A 17,052-nucleotide genomic window follows, 5' to 3' on the forward strand; every position below is an offset into this window, starting at 1 on the left:
TGTGTAAACATACCTGGCAATAAAGCTCATTCTGATTACACAGCGCCTTCACGACATGGCGGCGGCGGCAACAATACTACAGCGAGAATAAAAGTTACGGCTTCTTTCTTTGCGTGAACGTTTGGGCGGCGTTATGCAAATCTTCCGAGATCGTGACGTAGGTATGTGGGGGTGTGTTAGAACGAGCCGTTTTAGGTAGGTGTGGCTGACTCTTAACTTTAATAAAGAATATCTCTTTGGATTTGAGACTTTAGTCTTTGCAACTTTACAGATCTTCTTTATGCACCAAGAGCTTGTAACACTCCAAAGAGAAAGGAAAAATTGAAATCGCATCATATGACCCCTTTAAGATCTGAGCAGATCTAGGAATAGTCAGAATAGCATCAGACTGGGCAGTATATTCATGGGCAATATATTCCACTGTTGTTTTAATATTATTAACACATTAAAAAAAAAAACTCTAAGCCTAATAGAATGACAGAGGTTTTTGCACAGTTTTGCTTTACCTGTCCACTGCTGGCTCTGTTCTTTGATCAGTCGGTTCAGGTCGTTTTTCTCGTTCTTCAGCAGGTGGTTTTGCTCCTTTAGTTCTGAGATCATCTGTTACAAACATTTCACAAACGTAATCATTATGACATCTTAAACTTTAATGGTTATATTAAAAAAATAAACTACACTGTTTATGTCACAGATGCTTGTATTGACCCAGGAACATTGTTTTAACTGCTGAGAAATATTTATTTACTCAACACACTCCCAGTACTTTGTTTATTGTGGCTTCGTGAATCGTTCTAGTCCTCTACCACCCTAAAACTACAACTACTTCTAACATCTAAGCTGAGCTCTAGTCTCTATCTCTCTCACCTGTGTCAATGAACAGATCTCTTCTCTTTCCAGGTTTAAGGCAGTGTGCAGGTCTCTCTAATCCCTGAATATGGAGACACAGAGTATATCTGTGTCTTTAGAGGGCTTGACAATCTAGGCGGACTGTCTAAAAGCAAGGGAGTGAAGGTAACCTATGGGTCTAACTTTACTTTTTTGGGGGACCTTCTGTGGAAATTTGCTAATGTATGCCACATGATTAGTGAGGTTTTGTATGAACACTCAACACACATATCAAAAACACACTTACTGTTTATAAATGATTCATTTATATATGAGTCGTACACTAATAATTTGGACATTGTTAACAGGCTCTTAGAAATTATTCTGTTATGTTCAAAGATTTTGCACATTAGTATGGGAGAACTTTGGGGCATCAGAACCATGAAAATGTAATTAATCACTTTTTTGACTCAGTCGATATGAGCCATTCAAATGAACTGATCAATTAAACACTACTTAGTAATGAATCAGTTTTATGAGTCAGTCCAGTGAAATGAACCATTCAAATGAACCCTCTTTAAAGGAACACCAATGGGAGACTACTCAAATGCATCAGTGAATCAGTTCCCTGTCCAAATTAATTGCCTTCTAAGGAACATAACTGGGTGATGACTCATTAAATAAATAAATCTGTTCATTTTTATATTTTTTTTCAATGACACAAACAAACTGATTCGTGAATCGCCCTCAACTTTTTGTAAAGTGCTTTGTGAAGCCCGCACCAGTGCAGGCACATCACATCTGCACACAACTACATATCTGAACTAACAGCACCTTTTCCATCTCGTCCTGGTAGGTTTGTGCCCAGTCCTCGATTGCTTTCTTCTCCTTCCGTGTGTTCTGCAGGTCTTTGCGCAGTCGCTCCAGCTCTTCCAGAAGAGATGTAACTTTGTTGGCATTGTTTTTGGAGTCCAGTGAAATGAACCATTCAAATGAACCCTCTTTAAAGGAACACCAATGGGAGACTACTCAAATGCATCAGTGAATCAGTTCCCTGACCAAATGAATTGCCTTCTAAGGAACATAACTGGGTGATGACTCATTAAATAAATAAATCTGTTCATTTTTATAGTTTTTTTCAATGACACAAACAAACTGATTCGTGAATCGCCCTCAACTTTTTGTAAAGTGCTTTGTGAAGCCCGCACCAGTGCAGGCACATCACATCTGCACACAACTACATATCTGAACTAACAGCACCTTTTCCATCTCGTCCTGGTAGGTTTGTGCCCAGTCCTCGATTGCTTTCTTCTCCTTCCGTGTGTTCTGCAGGTCTTTGCGCAGTCGCTCCAGCTCTTCCAGAAGAGATGTAACTTTGTTGGCATTGTTTTTGGCGTCCTCTTCTGCCCCTCGCAGACGCGTCAATTCTACACGCAGACGCTCAGACTCTGCAGCATGGCTGACCTCTAGACTGTTCAAACGCTCGCTGATAACACGGTTCTCCTTGTTCTAGAATGAAAGCAAAACAGAACATCAATTAATTGTATTTAACCCTACAAATCCTAGGGCAGCATACTGTATTTGATACATCAGTTACTAAGGCCTATAAATGATAAACAGGATCAAAACCTTCTGCACTCTGATTGACAGTTCATTCTTTTTAGTACGTAAAAAGTCCTTTTAAGCATATTTAAAAAAATAAAAAAAGTCCACCTTCAGGTTGTTGTACAGATCCTTTTGCTGTGAAAATTGTACTTGTTCTTATAAAGTAAACATAAGATAACTTTTATATTTTTAGTAATATTTCAAGATGAACATTTCCTAGACAGAAGAAAGTTAGGTTTAGTTGATTGAAAAATCATGTTAAAACATAAGTATACCATGATATTTGATACAGGCTTGAACAGGCTTTTGAGTAACATTTATTTGTACATCTCTCAACCATCATTGTACTGTGTTGCCCCCCACAATAAAAACTACAGAGCTTGAACTTGTTTACAAAACTTTAAATGTAATCTTACTAAGACATATTATTGGAAAACACAGACTTACAACTGATTTTCACATGCATTTAACTAGTAACTAGTCTGCTATACAAAAATCTAATTGATTTACTTTACAAGCAATCAGCAATTCTTCTTACTTTTTGGCCATATACATAAAAGCATCTGACCAAATTGCATATTTTGCCCATTTTGGGCCTTTAAATAAAATGTAAGTGTTTTTTTCCTCCTCATGTGTGAGCTATATGTTCTCACTATATTATACTATGCAAGCCATAAAAGCCTGATGTATCAAAACATAAAACGCATATGCAAATACAAAACAAAATGTTTTTTCAATGTATATATAAAATAAATATACAATATGTATATATAAAGGATTATTCTTGGGAATTTGAGCAATTTTACTTGAACTTGAGTTCGTCTTAAATATTTCTTTCTCATTTTTATTTGTTGTTTTGCATTTTTCGAAATCCCAAAAGCATGTTTCTTTTAAGTTTAAATACAATTTTGAACCCAGTGTCCAAATAAAATTATTTTTCAATGTGGATTCAGATGTTTGAACCCTACTGTGCAACACCTTTGAATTTACATTGCACCTACATACTGTAACAATTACACTTTGTCTTTAAAATCAAGTATTATACCGACAGCTACATACATATACACAAAGATTCTGCACAGGGAAGCCAAGATCTAGATGATGTGATCATGTCCTGCTAACAGATTCTGACTCATTCTAAAGGAACTAAAACAACAAGAATCAAGTTAACACTGCGTGCTTTCAACCTGTTTCTCTTCCATAACCTGATGTCTTTTCGACTGAATAATGATATTCAATGAAAAAACAAGGGTGGGATTTGACTGTGAAAAGTAGTATTGACATGACAGCTGGCTGGATGGAAGGACTAATTTGTTTCATAGGCAGAGCAAGCTACATTTTATGAACAATAATGAATACTAACTTTTTTTGGAATAATGAATTGTGCACAAGAAGACCAGTAACGACCATAATGATTTCATCCTGACTGGTCTTTTTAAATGAGGCACAACAAGCCACAGCATCTTAGTGTGAAGTGTGGTACCTGGTCGTCTATCCTGCGCTGCAGTTGCATGATCTTGTTCTCCATGCCGATGTTAAGTTTCTTGAAGTGTTCCACCGAACGTGCTTCGATCTTGAGCTTCTTGAGTTCTCGCTTGGCTCGCATGCGGCGGATGCAGCACTGCAGGTAAACGATGGCTTCGAGCGTCCGCTTGTACCACTGCCGCGCCAACCAGCCTCGGACCATCTTCTGAATGATGATGGCCTTGTGCTCACGCAGAAGCTAAACAAACACACAACAACACATGATGAACAGGAAAAAAAACATAAATACACACAAGAGTTAAGAAGAATGCAATGCAAAGTAGAGATCAGTCCAGTGAGTGTTCTCAAATCGCTTTTTTCTCTCACACCTTCTGCCTTTTTAATTTGCAGATATTACACATCCTGCCTCGATAATCCACAGCTGATCAACAGAGCTCTGACGGCAGGAAAAGAGAGGAGAGAGAGACAGTAAGAGTAATAATACAGCCGCAGCTGCTGTGGTCCGTCAATGGGACAGTCCCTACACTGGAACAGCCTGCTCCTTGGTTGACTGCACCTTTAACACCATTCAGTTCTCTAGGGGTTAGCAGCTTTCACTGGTCATGTGTCTCATGCCTGAAATAATTCACTTGTTTCCAGTGTGTTAATTATAAACCACCCCGCCAGCATTATATTTTACCCTGATGTATATCAATATGTAACCCGTGTCAGTATTTGTTTAAATGTTAAGATCAGAACTAAATTGGAAATACAAAAAAAAGATGCATGTAAAAATGCAGTAATGAGACCAGTAGAGCAGTGTTTGTGAGTCGTGTGTTTGTGACTGCTGCAAATATATTTATAAATGTGAGAAGAGTGTATTAGTATGTCTGGTTTCCTCCTCACCGCTTTGTACAGCTGTCTGGCCATGTACGCCCTGAGGATGCACTGCATGACCAGAGCGGCAGCCTGCTTGCGTTTGTAACATGTTCTCTGGACATACATGCGCTGGTACTTCTGAATGATGATCGCAGCACGTGTGCGACGCAGGAATTTTGCAAGACTGTGGGGAAGAAAGAACAACTCAGAGGTTACTACTGTACTTGTGCACCTTCTCACTTAAAAACAGTGCAAGAGTTTGGGTCCGGAAATAAAAATCCCTTTAAAGTTTCTCAGCAGGGAAATGGATTTTTAACAATAACTTACAAACCCTGAAACGGTGGATATATACTGTGTGAGCTCCAAGGTTCACATTATTTCAACCTGTTTTTCAAAAGAATCATGTCTAACAGAGTAATTCTTGGTCAAAAACTACATTCCCAAGATTCTGCAAAACTACATTACCCACAATTCCACCATTTAGAGATATGCCATGAGCAAATAGTGCCAAAAGAAAGACCAGCTACTTTAATATTTGTGAATATGCATATTTTGCAAAACTCTAATAATATATTGTTTCTTATTAAATACTCGACATCTCCCATTTTGGTGCTGTTTGGTTTGGTTTGAGGCTTATAACGGTTTAAACAAAGACTTTTTGTAAATCTCTATTGGAATTTTTTTTCTATTTTTCACCTTTATTTGACCCTCTAACTCTAACACTTTCTATTCTATTTTAATTCTACTTTATCTATATTTATCTTTTTTTTTTTTTTTAAACAAAAAAAACAAAAAACAAACAAACACTAGCTTTCTATTAAAATGAAAGAAAAAAACTTCAGGAACCAACTCTGTGAAAAAAGTGGGCAGGTAATGTTGCTCGCTGTAAGCTTATTTTGATTTGTTGAATTTTTCATAACCTTAGCCAGGCCCCACCCACTATGGGATTAGTCCCCTCCCCCTCACCAGCGGGCCTGGTATCCACGGACGTATCTCTGGATGGTTGTGGCAGCATGTTTCATGCGCAGGTACTTCTTGCGTGCCAGCCAGCAGCGGATGGTCTTCTGGATGCGGATGCAGGCAGCACGCAGCTTATCTGCACGCAGTTTCTCCAGATACGCAACCTGCCCTGCGCGAAAAAAGATCTTGGTCTTGCCAAACTGGTACTTATCTGGATCCTATTAGGAGGACAAAAAAGTAGAGAGAGAATTAATTTATCATCATTCATCAGTCAAACTTTACTTTCAGCCAAATTTTCTACAGAAAATGTGAGTAGTGCCAAATTCTGGCATTCTGCTGCTTGCTAAGTTTCTGAGTAGTTTTAGTTTAAGAGCCTATTATATTATGGTCTTTGCACAAAGTCTATCCAGAGTACCAGTATGATTTCATGAGATGACTTAATTGGCTTGTTGTACCTGCACCAGTTTCTCCAGAACATTCTTACAGGTCATCTTCTTGTCTGTCAAAACATCTTTTTGTTTCATCAGGACACGATACCTGCTAAAGAACTCCTGATACGTCCACCTGACAAGCAAAAGCAATCACACAAACACAAATATACAGTCAGGTAGTGTTTGACAAAAGGGAGTGCAGTATGGTAATGTAAAGAACTTCACGGTACCTAGATGGGAAACCAGCTGCAGAAATCCGGATTGTTTCCAAAACACCACATGCACGCAGTTGCTGCACTGCCCTCTTGGGGTCAAACCTGGTAATGACAGAAATCAGATATCAGCCTAGCAACACTGTGTTCCTAATAGCTCACCATCAATTCTGCAAAGGCCACTGTTATAAAATAGTTCAAAACAGAGTCAACTGAGACACATGAAAGTATGAAATTAAGAGATTCGATTTGTGAAGAGAACTGCACACTTTGGTGTTGCCAAAACATTGCTCTTTTGAGCATTCCACCATGACTCAACCAATGGTGTGTGTATGGGGCACATCAACTGTACTCGTTTGCTACATTCTAGCACAATATATTTACCAAGGTTACTCTCATTAATTAAAACAAAAATCATTTTAAAAAAATCATTACTTGAAAGAAAATAATCAAAATACTAATACTAACCGTAATGACAGAAATCAGATATCAGCCTAGCAACACTGTGTTCCTAATAGCTCACCATCAATTCTGCAAAGGCCACTGTTATAAAATAGTTCAAAACAGAGTCAACTGAGACACATGAAAGTATGAAATTAAGAGATTCGATTTGTGAAGAGAACTGCACACTTTGGTGTTGCCAAAACATTGCTCTTTTGAGCATTCCACCATGACTCAACCAATGGTGTGTGTATGGGGCGCACCAACAGTACTTGTTTGCTACATTCTAAAGTCCCGTTCACATCAAGAACAATAACTATACAGATAACTATATTAGGGTCCACACCAGCGAACGATATCGTCTGTTTATTCTCAGCGTACACTCGTCTGCCACTTTAAATTCTCGAGCTCGTGACAGCAGGATGGATTCTGATTGGGTGTCAATGTTTTTATCATTCATCAGCTGAAAAAAAAAAATCATTCTGAAAGCGATTCCGTTATAGTGATTAGTGTTATAGCTGTGGTGTGGACTCTGCTAATCTTTAATATTGACAATGATTTTTAGAACTATATCTTTATCATTATCTTTATAGTTATCGTCCTTGTTGTGAACGGGCCTTAAAACAATATATTTACCAAGGTTACTCTTGTTAGTTAAAACTGAAACCATTAAAAAAATCATTACTTGAAATAACTTAATCAAAATACTTATACTAACCTAAGTAATAAAATAATTAATGTACAACATGAGCAATACTACTGCTAGTGGTGCAGGTGTCACACAAATTACTCACCACAGCTTTAATATATGTAAAACAATTGTCATGTAAAATGCCAGATGAAGTTGATCGAAATCTATTTTAGGTAAAATTGTTTCTGTAATGAATGTGAAACATATTTTTATGACTCATTAGCTAAGCTACATGCTGCTGGTAGATTCAACTGAGAATTAATCAAGTTTTTACTGTTCATGGTGTATGCTTACAATTGTCTGTTAAAGTACTCATATTTTGGGGGTCTGCTAAAAATTCATGTTTTTAAAATTCCCATAATTTACATTGCTGCAGCACCTTATTTGCCCTCTGTCTGAAACGCTCTGTTTAAGTTCCCATCTCTTTTAAAGCTCGCTTTCTGATAAGCCCAGTGTGCTGTGATTGGTCAGCTGGCCCAGCCTGTTCAATGTTTGTAACTACAGCATCTTTATTGGAAGTTCATATAATGTTTTTTTAAATTTTTTTTTTAGCTACGTCTCCTTGACATAGCGAAATCACTTACCCAACTATTCTTTGAGGGCAGGCCTAATCTACATATTAGAAAACTGACAATTAAAAAATATCAGCGAATCTCAACTTGTGATCACATCATGTGTATGCTTAGAGAGAGAGAGTGAGAGAGAGAGAGAGAGAGAGATAGAGAGATACACAGATAGTTCAATTAAAAACAGTAGAAGAACTGACGTGAAGGCATATTTGTAATCGTTGGGTTTTATGCAGCGAACGTAATGTGGTGTAGTCGCATTCAGTGTCTCCATCAGCAGCTGCAGAGAGTTACGGAACTACAGAGAGAGAGAGAGAAATGGACACATTCATTTAAATTAGTCTCTTTTTAATCTCATCCATTGTCGGTGCTTATCAATTTACTTAACCCAAAAATAAAAATCATAAAGATATTCAGTAAAAGTGAAAATAAGTTAAGACGAGAGCAGTCTTCCACCTGCAGTCCGACTGTCTTCTTGTGTTCTTTGCTGGCTTGGCCGGCTTTGTTCTTGCCTGGTTTGACGCTGAGGCGAGTGCGTCCTCCAGTAGCAAGAGCAGCACCGGTCGGACTTGTGGCTTTCTCCTCATCCTGGAACAGCTCCACCAGCAGGTCAAACTGAGAATTACAGCCAAGGCAGACTTAACATACAAGCCACGACAGGTGTTCAGATCAGATGATCAATCAGAGGCACTTTTTGACTTAGAAATGAAGCAAGGATCTAACAAAAAAAAAAAAAAAACTGTCATTAGTTATTCAAAACATAATTAAACTCAATGTTATTTTATTTAAGCTACAATTAAATCCAGTTGTCACTACTGTTCTGAGTTCTTAAGCCTGTTATATACACCGTTTAGTTGTTTACGTTAATGACAACTGCATTTTACTACAGCTATAAGCCCAAAAAGCCATGGTTTACAGTGGGAACTTTCTTGCTCTCTCGCAAAACTCCTGATCATGCAAATTCCTGTTAGAATAACTGCATTTCACCCACGAAAATGCACAGAGCAATGGTAAATGTGACTGTGACTGAAATACCCTTAGCTTTCTAAAAACTCTGTAAACTATAGCTTCACAGGACTGCTTTTATAAAATGGCCGGTAACTATATTTACCTGGCAAATATTCATAAAATAAATGCACAAACACAGTAATACTGATGTAATGATGTCACAGGTATGTGTTTATAGAGTATTTTACAACGGCTTTGAATGCAGCTGAGCCAGGTTTTCACTCCTGAAAAATTCAGGTAGTTGCAATTGAATTCTCAACCGAACTGTGTTAAACGGTTAGCATTCATGCTTTTGTACAGGCATGAGACACTGGAGCATTTATCACTCCCAAAACTTAGCAAGGTTTTGTGGCCTTTGTTACCTGAACTAAATGTTTGCACTCAAAGTACCACTTTTAATCCAGATTAACCACATAGAAAACAACACTAAGCAATTCTGTCATAATTAAGAAGTATGCACATCAAGACAAGCAAATGGTATAAAGTGGGATAGTAATGAACAGAAAAGGCCATGTCTGAGTAATGTCCCTGGAGTCTCGTTTACATTGATTGCCAAGAGTTTGAGCACTGAGGGACGCTAGTGCTGGTACTACGCAGCATGCAGCCTAAGCATAAAATAAGAGTCCTTATGGGACCAACAATTTAAACATCAAATCCCAACCCACAGCAAACAAACAAACTCCAACTCTGTGTTAAGCCTGCACTTTTTGGTCTATGTGTAGTACATATCGATGTCTTCAGCTGTTGCATTTTTAGGAACAGTTCACCCAAAAAATGAAAATTCTGTCAATATTTATTGCCCATCAGATTGTTCTAAACTTAAATGTTGTTATTTTTCAGTGTTTCCCATTAATTACCTAAATTTCATCCTAAAATATTTATACTCTTCTCAAGATTTCCAACATTGTGTTTTGCGCCATTTCTTTGGCAAAGCATCTGTCAATCAAACTAAAAGCCTGTCATTTAATTAAATAAGTGCTCTAATGCTTGTGGCACAGTGTTCAAATTTATTTCACATTTGGGAATGCAACATGCCACAGCGTTATTTTCACATTTGCATAATTTTCAACATTTTGTGGACAGATGATTACATCCTAATTTTACAGAAACAGCATTTAAAAAAAAAATAAAAGACAGGGTTTAACAATTGCAAGTGAAGAAATTAAGTATTCTAATTTTACTACTGTAAGTAAAATAATAATTATACTTACTAGATTTGTAATGAAATGCATTTGTAAACCTGTTTTCACAGAAACAGCCAACCAAACCAGAAGCTTGAGGATTTAAATTTTGCAAGAAATATTTATTTTTCATTCACATTATTTTACAGTGTAGTTGTATTAAATGGTAATATATTACTGCCTTATGTGTAATAATAATGAAGCTCTATGAGCTCTTAATTTTGCTCTCGAAGTGTGCCATTTATCCTTAAAAAAATAACAAAATGTATTTCCTATTGGGACCAATATTCACCTTACATATTCTAACAAAACAGTTTTTTTATTTATTTTTTATTTTTTACAAACCTGTTTTTGATTTGAAAGTTGCAGTGGAGCGAAAGACTTTTAGCAAATAATGACAGAATATTTATTTCTTGGTGAACTGTCCCTTTAAGAGTATAAAATAAGTACTAAAAGGACAAACAGTCCAGCTAATGTCAAACAGATGTTTCATGTTATTGGGGTGGTTGAGTTTGTTTGGATGGTGTTTGGAGGCTCTAGAGTTGAAGCGGGATTTATTTTCTTATAGAGTCAATGCAGTGCTGAAATTGTGTCCTGCACAGCAGAAAGCAACAGACTGAACATGCTGATACACACACACACACACACACACACACACACACACACACACACACACACATCCAACCCAACATGCATCCAATCTTGATTTTTGTATAGCAGGACTGCAGTGATTTTGGACAGCGAGAGAGCTAAAGAGACAGAGCTAAATTTTACCTTCTGCAGGGGTACAGGTTGTCATGTTCACAAACAACACATAGACAACATGACACAATGATGAGAAAATAGAAACAGAATTAACAAATGCAGAAAATACAGATACATCAGACAGATGTATATAATGTACTAGCTGAACAGCAAAGCAGCTCAGACACCAGCTCTAACGCATATTGTTATGTCGGCTCCTATTTAATAAACTAGATTTAGCTTGTTTTCTAAATTCCTAACTGAGACTGAACGGTCTAAACAGAATTCCTCTTCGGCTATGTCCACATTAATCCAATTCTATTCAAAAATGGCATATTCCATTTCAAACCGCTCACAAAACGTCATAACCACTCACTGAGATGATACTGACAAAACAAACATAATAAAGTTCTCACACTATTCTTCTTGTATGACCAGTTTATTAGTGAAATATCCCACCACTCAAAATCAAGATTCCATGTATTTTCTAAAACACAACTGTCATCTTCTTTTGCAGCAAGTCAGCAATTGCGATTAAATATTCCATCATCTTTGCAGTAAAGTAATATGAAGATTGTACAAAGTAACATTTATCTTAAGCAACATTATTAAAGAGGTATGATGCTATTTGCACAACGAGATACTACATACTAAAATAAAAGGAAAACATTAAAAAGCATTGCATGGCCTTTTTAAACTGAATAGCAGGCACAACAATGCACTAGTTATATTGTATATACTCATCATTTTCAAACATGTTTTGAAACATATACACTTGGGAAAGCACTTCAAAAAAGTTTTTGCTGGACAAAATTTTTTGCATGTCAGCATGGGCAAAAGGACAAAAACGAGATGCATTTTCAAATCTATCTGCATTAATGTGGACAAAGCCTTAGAGTGAAGCTTGAAAAGTTGATAAAGGCCAAATAAATGATGAAGAAACATTGAAAAGCTTCTCAATTTGGAAAAAAAGGATTTTTAGCTGGTGCCTGGCTTTATTTCTAATTCCTGTGAAAATATAAATGGGTACATGATAGATGGTAAGCAAATACACGCATGATGATATGAACAGACGTAATGATCAATGATATGAATGTAAATCAAAATGAATATGGTAAAACCAGCTGACCTGTGGAACAAGTGAAGTGAAGGATTTGGATTAATCACTAACAGACTGATCTGGATAAGCACCAGAGAGCCGAGCCTATTACTAATATGAATAGTTAATAACTTTTTAAATAATAGTTGACTTGACTCCGTTTGAGGCATTATTATTATTATTCCCAGGCAGTTTGGATTAGTACAGCATGAGTTTGCTCTTACCACACACATTTACTGCCTCACGCTGAGGAGACAAAGCATTAGAGAGCATTCAGAAACCCCCAAATACAGAAGAAAATGATTTTACAAGAACCAAAATGCACTTAAAGTCCACTCACATTTTCTGAATCATTTGAGTGAATATAAGTATTGGATTCTGATCTTTTTAGTTAATTAAGTTCCATGTCTTTGTGTTTGTTTATGAGCTATTTTTATTTTAAAGCCATTTTTCAGAGATTTCATTTTTAAATATATCCGAGTTGAGCATAACTTGAAAAAAAGGTAAAAAAACATAGCACAATGGTATTCTTGGATATACCTTGGAGTACCAAGAAAATACCATGGCAAATAAATACTGAAATCATTTAATGCCATGATTTATATCAAAATGCTATGATATTACAATTCGATATCTTCAGTGCCACACATTATGTGGCCATAAGTTGTGAAAAGTTGAGAAACTTTGATCTATGGAGGCTTTCATTCAGCGTACCTTTGGCTGCCTTGCCTGTGTCTCGATTATGAAATATGTTTGAATACCTTCCTGAAAAATCCACAAAACACACCCTTTTAGTTAATTAAGTTCCATGTCTTTGTGTTTGTTTATGAGCTATTTTTATTTTATTTTAAAGCCATTTTTCAGAGATTTCATTTTTAAATATATCCGAGTTGAGCATAACTTGAAAAAAAAGGTAAAAAAACATAGCACAATGGTATTCTTGGATATACCTTGGAGTACCAAGAAAATACCATGGCAAATAAATACTGAAATCATTTAATGCCATGATTTATATCAAAATGCTATGATATTACAATTCGATATCTTCAGTGCCACACATTATGTGGCCATAAGTTGTGAAAAGTTGAGAAACTTTGATCTATGGAGGCTTTCATTCAGCGTACCTTTGGCTGCCTTGCCTGTGTCTCGATTATGAAATATGTTTGAATACCTTCCTGAAAAATCCACAAAACACACCCCTGGCCCTGAAGGCACAGCTGATGGCATGATGATTGATTTCATAACAGGTAGGGTATGCAGTGGCGTTCTGTCTGAACCTGTCTCATTAACACAGAGCACAGAGCTGCTGAGTCATGCTAATGCTCTGTGCTAGAGCTTCAAAACAACTCTGATCTATAGATAATGTGACTCAATATTGCAGTGAACTAAGACAGGACAAGGATATGTAAGAATCCAAACAACTAGAAATATGAACATATACTCCCATGAGTTTTGCACATATCATGTTGGAACTGTGGCAATGGACCACACTAATGCTCCTTGACCAGCAGATGGCATCCTTCCATTGACCTTCTCAGACTTTAAGCCTCATTTAAGGTCAAAAATCTTGGACGAAAATACCCTGGCTACAGCTAACACTGAAGGTTGGTTATTTTTTTATGCCAGTTTAGCCTGACTTATTTAAGGTGTTAAGGGCATTATCTTTCTGTGAAAATTGACCGATGGCGACAGATATTCACTCACCTTACTGGCCTTCAGAACATGTATCTGCTCCTCATTCACTGTGTCTTTATTCTTCTCCAGAAAACCATCACACTGATACTCCACCTGACAGACACAGACAGACATGTGAGGTTATCCAATAAGAAAGTGAAATTAAAAAATCCATGAACGAGGATCTGAATAGATATAAACTCAGAACATATCAGTCGCTTTCCCGCCTCAGAATTGGAATTCATAACTTGCAATCACAAGTTTATATCTCACAATTTTGAGGAAAAAAGTCAGAATTGTGAGATACGAACTCACATTTGTGAGAAAAAAAGTCAGAATAGCGAGTTTTGATCTTGCAATTTTTACTTTATTTCTCGCAATTGCAAGTTTACATCCCACTATTCTGATAACTCGCAATTTCGAGTTTAAATCTCACAATTCTGAGAAAAAAGTGAGAATTGTGAGTTTGTATTACGCAATTCTTATAAAAAGTCAGAATTGTGAGATTAAAAAGTCGCAACTACCTTTTTAATTTATTTTTTATTCAAATGGCAAAAATGGCCTTCCATAGCAATTACATGGAAAGCAAACAATAATAATAATAAAAAAATACTACTCCATTCTTCTTAAATTTTGGTCAAGTCTTTATATTGTAAAATTTGAGAAAAACTTTACAATAAGGTTTCATACATACTGTTATTTTAGTATTATTGAGGTACGATTTAGTTAGTCCACATAATAGCTGACATGAAATAAAAATTAACAATAATGCAGTTTACACCATTTGTTAACCTAGGTTAATGTTAACTTCGACATATATCAATACAATTTTACATTCCAAGTATAGGCATGAATAAAACATTAACATTGTTAAATCACCAATACGTTCTTATTTTTATGGAATGTTGTAGTGTTTTTATAAATGATTAATTTGTGCAAATCATTATATATATTTTAAACATATGCAATAATATGGAAAAAAGGTTATCGCAACTTAAATTTTATGCCAACTTAAATGCTGCAAAAATCAAAATCATGATATTGTACCTGATTAACCAACTTTAATCATTTGAATTTTACTGTTAAGTGTTGCCAAGATTTATTTATACTTTTGTAACCCGTTTTATTTCAGAACAAACATCTGAGATCAATTAGTCATTGTACTTAAATAAATTATAGCTAAGAGCTCCATTAACCTCCCTGTTTTCCACTGGGCATAAATGACGTTATATTATGCATTCTATTAAATTTATATGATTTAGACTTTCATTTATATTAGTAATGCTGATTAGAGACTGAAGTGATTTAACCCTGAGGATGTTTGAGAAAGCACCTACTAATGCTCAAACCCTGATTCGACAATGTGTGTTTACTGAATGTCTATCACACACTCTAAATGTGTCTCATTACCCACACCCCCTTCTCCATCAGTGCTTCCTCACAGATATTGAACACCGTTTCTAAAAACAGAACTGTAGCCATCATGAGCTCATGTGAGGATGTATGCAGCAGTTGCTGTGTCATACAAATAGTGCACACAGGAGACTCGACTTCTGGTGTTAGCATGTTGCTAAGCTAACAAACTTATACTCTAATGCATTTTTTAGAACTATTTTATATCTATTAGTATTTATTGTCTTTAAATGGTAGGCCTGTTTCACATATAATACATCAGTGGCCCATCTGACAAGAGCATATGCAGAGTTAAAAGTACATTTACATTTACATTTAGTAATTTAGCAGACGCTTTTATCCAAAGCGACTTACAAATGAGGACAATAAAAGCAGTCAAAACTAACAAAAGAGCAACGATATATAAGTGCAAATGACAAGTCTCGGTTAGCCTAACGCAGTACACGTAGCAAATTAAATTAAATTAAAAGTACAAACTTAAATATTGTGATCTATTTTATATGAGGTTGATAACATGTATATTCAAATGGTAATCATTCTCCAGATGAACTGCATAACTCACCTGGATTCAGTCAGATTTACTGAACAGGAAGCATTTTTCTACCTGTTACTGTACATGAATTTTGACAATGCATGATTAAACTGCTCCACGATCGTATATTGCTTTATATTACTAAAAATATTGTTTTGATAAATAGTTTTAAAGTAGAGTGTCAGTATTTCCTGCTGAGTTCAGCTTGTGTCACACAGCAAAAATAAGCTCAACACCAAAACATTGTCTCAGTGTCACGTCTAGGACACTTCTGGGACACTTATGCAAGCAGTGAATGCTGTTAATCTGCTAATATGTTGAAATGATTATGCACTGTTTAGATGCAGTAAGTGTGAGGCAGCTCATTTGTCTTTGTTTAGACATTGATATATGAAATGACACACACTGTGTATATCACAGTTGATCAGAAATGCTGAACCAGCCCGAGTGTGAGGTGTGTGTGTGTGTGTGTGTGTGTGTGTGCATACCTTATCTGCAAAGTGCTGAATAATGAAAGCTTTATTGGACATCCGTGGTTTTTCAAAAAGTGCACACGTCTTCAAATGAGTGTTATACAGTTTCTGAGCCCAGGAGTCATCAGAGCCCTTCGGCATCTAAGAGAAAGAGACAGAGACGGAGTACAGTATATGAAGTAAGAACAGTAGTCTCAAATAGGATTATGCAATTACAATTACACAACACTGTATTTGTTTGTTTGTTTTTACAGTAATGTACACTACCATTTAGAAGTTTGGGGTCAGTATATTTTTTTTTAAAGAAATTATTAGCATATTAAAATGCTCTTCTTTGCCCCAATGGAAAGCATATTTACTACAGCCCGACCGATATGGGTTTTTTGGGGCCGATACCGATATTAGGGAGTAAAAAAGGCCGTTGTGTATATTATAGTACAGTACCAGTCAAAAGTTTGGACACTTTCCCATTCATGTGTCCACCCATTTGACTGGTACTATATATAGAATACAGTATATACATAAACAGAATATATATACATAAACACATTCAAATGTGGTGATCAAACACTTATAAATGACAAGACAGAGATACGTAATGGAGGCAGGGCATTTAACAATTTAACAATAAACTTTATTATCCAAAATGAGTCTGACATCAGTGCACTGAACAGTAAAGTTGAAGTTTATTCAACTTTAATTCAATTCAATTCCATTCAACTTTATTCCGTTAAAGTTTATTTCACTTCGAAACATTCATTCACGGATTTGCGCTACTGTCTTCACACACAGACGAAACTTACTAGAGAAGTGTGAAATAATATACCTCTGTAAATAAATACAATATAAAATAG

The 17,052-nt window shown here is 36.1% G+C and overlaps 1 protein-coding gene across 2 annotated transcripts in view; it reads right to left on the reverse strand.

Moving 5' to 3' along the window:
- LOC107746947 (unconventional myosin-Va-like) overlaps nucleotides 1-17,052 on the reverse strand; it is an 85,544-nt gene that overhangs the window by 26,869 nt on the left and 41,623 nt on the right. Inside the window, exons 13-25 of one of the 2 annotated variants that reach the window (XM_016561305.1) lie at nucleotides 16,214-16,339; nucleotides 13,811-13,894; nucleotides 13,637-13,639; nucleotides 8,531-8,689; nucleotides 8,275-8,372; nucleotides 6,395-6,481; nucleotides 6,189-6,297; nucleotides 5,740-5,951; nucleotides 4,801-4,957; nucleotides 3,914-4,153; nucleotides 2,199-2,334; nucleotides 1,660-1,772; nucleotides 507-600 (exon numbers count right to left, since the gene is read on the reverse strand). In XM_016561305.1, coding sequence (XP_016416791.1) covers nucleotides 507-600; nucleotides 1,660-1,772; nucleotides 2,199-2,334; nucleotides 3,914-4,153; nucleotides 4,801-4,957; nucleotides 5,740-5,951; nucleotides 6,189-6,297; nucleotides 6,395-6,481; nucleotides 8,275-8,372; nucleotides 8,531-8,689; nucleotides 13,637-13,639; nucleotides 13,811-13,894; nucleotides 16,214-16,339 — 1,618 coding nt within the window. Of the gene's footprint in view, nucleotides 1-506; nucleotides 601-1,659; nucleotides 1,773-2,085; nucleotides 2,335-3,913; nucleotides 4,154-4,800; nucleotides 4,958-5,739; nucleotides 5,952-6,188; nucleotides 6,298-6,394; nucleotides 6,482-8,274; nucleotides 8,373-8,530; nucleotides 8,690-13,636; nucleotides 13,640-13,810; nucleotides 13,895-16,213; nucleotides 16,340-17,052 lie in introns of both variants that reach the window. The other variant, XM_016561304.1, reaches the window with a different exon arrangement.

This window comes from Sinocyclocheilus rhinocerous, unplaced genomic scaffold (genome assembly GCF_001515625.1).
Source record: "Sinocyclocheilus rhinocerous isolate Xijiao unplaced genomic scaffold, SAMN03320098_v1.1 scaffold138, whole genome shotgun sequence".
Taxonomy (NCBI): domain Eukaryota; kingdom Metazoa; phylum Chordata; class Actinopteri; order Cypriniformes; family Cyprinidae; genus Sinocyclocheilus; species Sinocyclocheilus rhinocerous.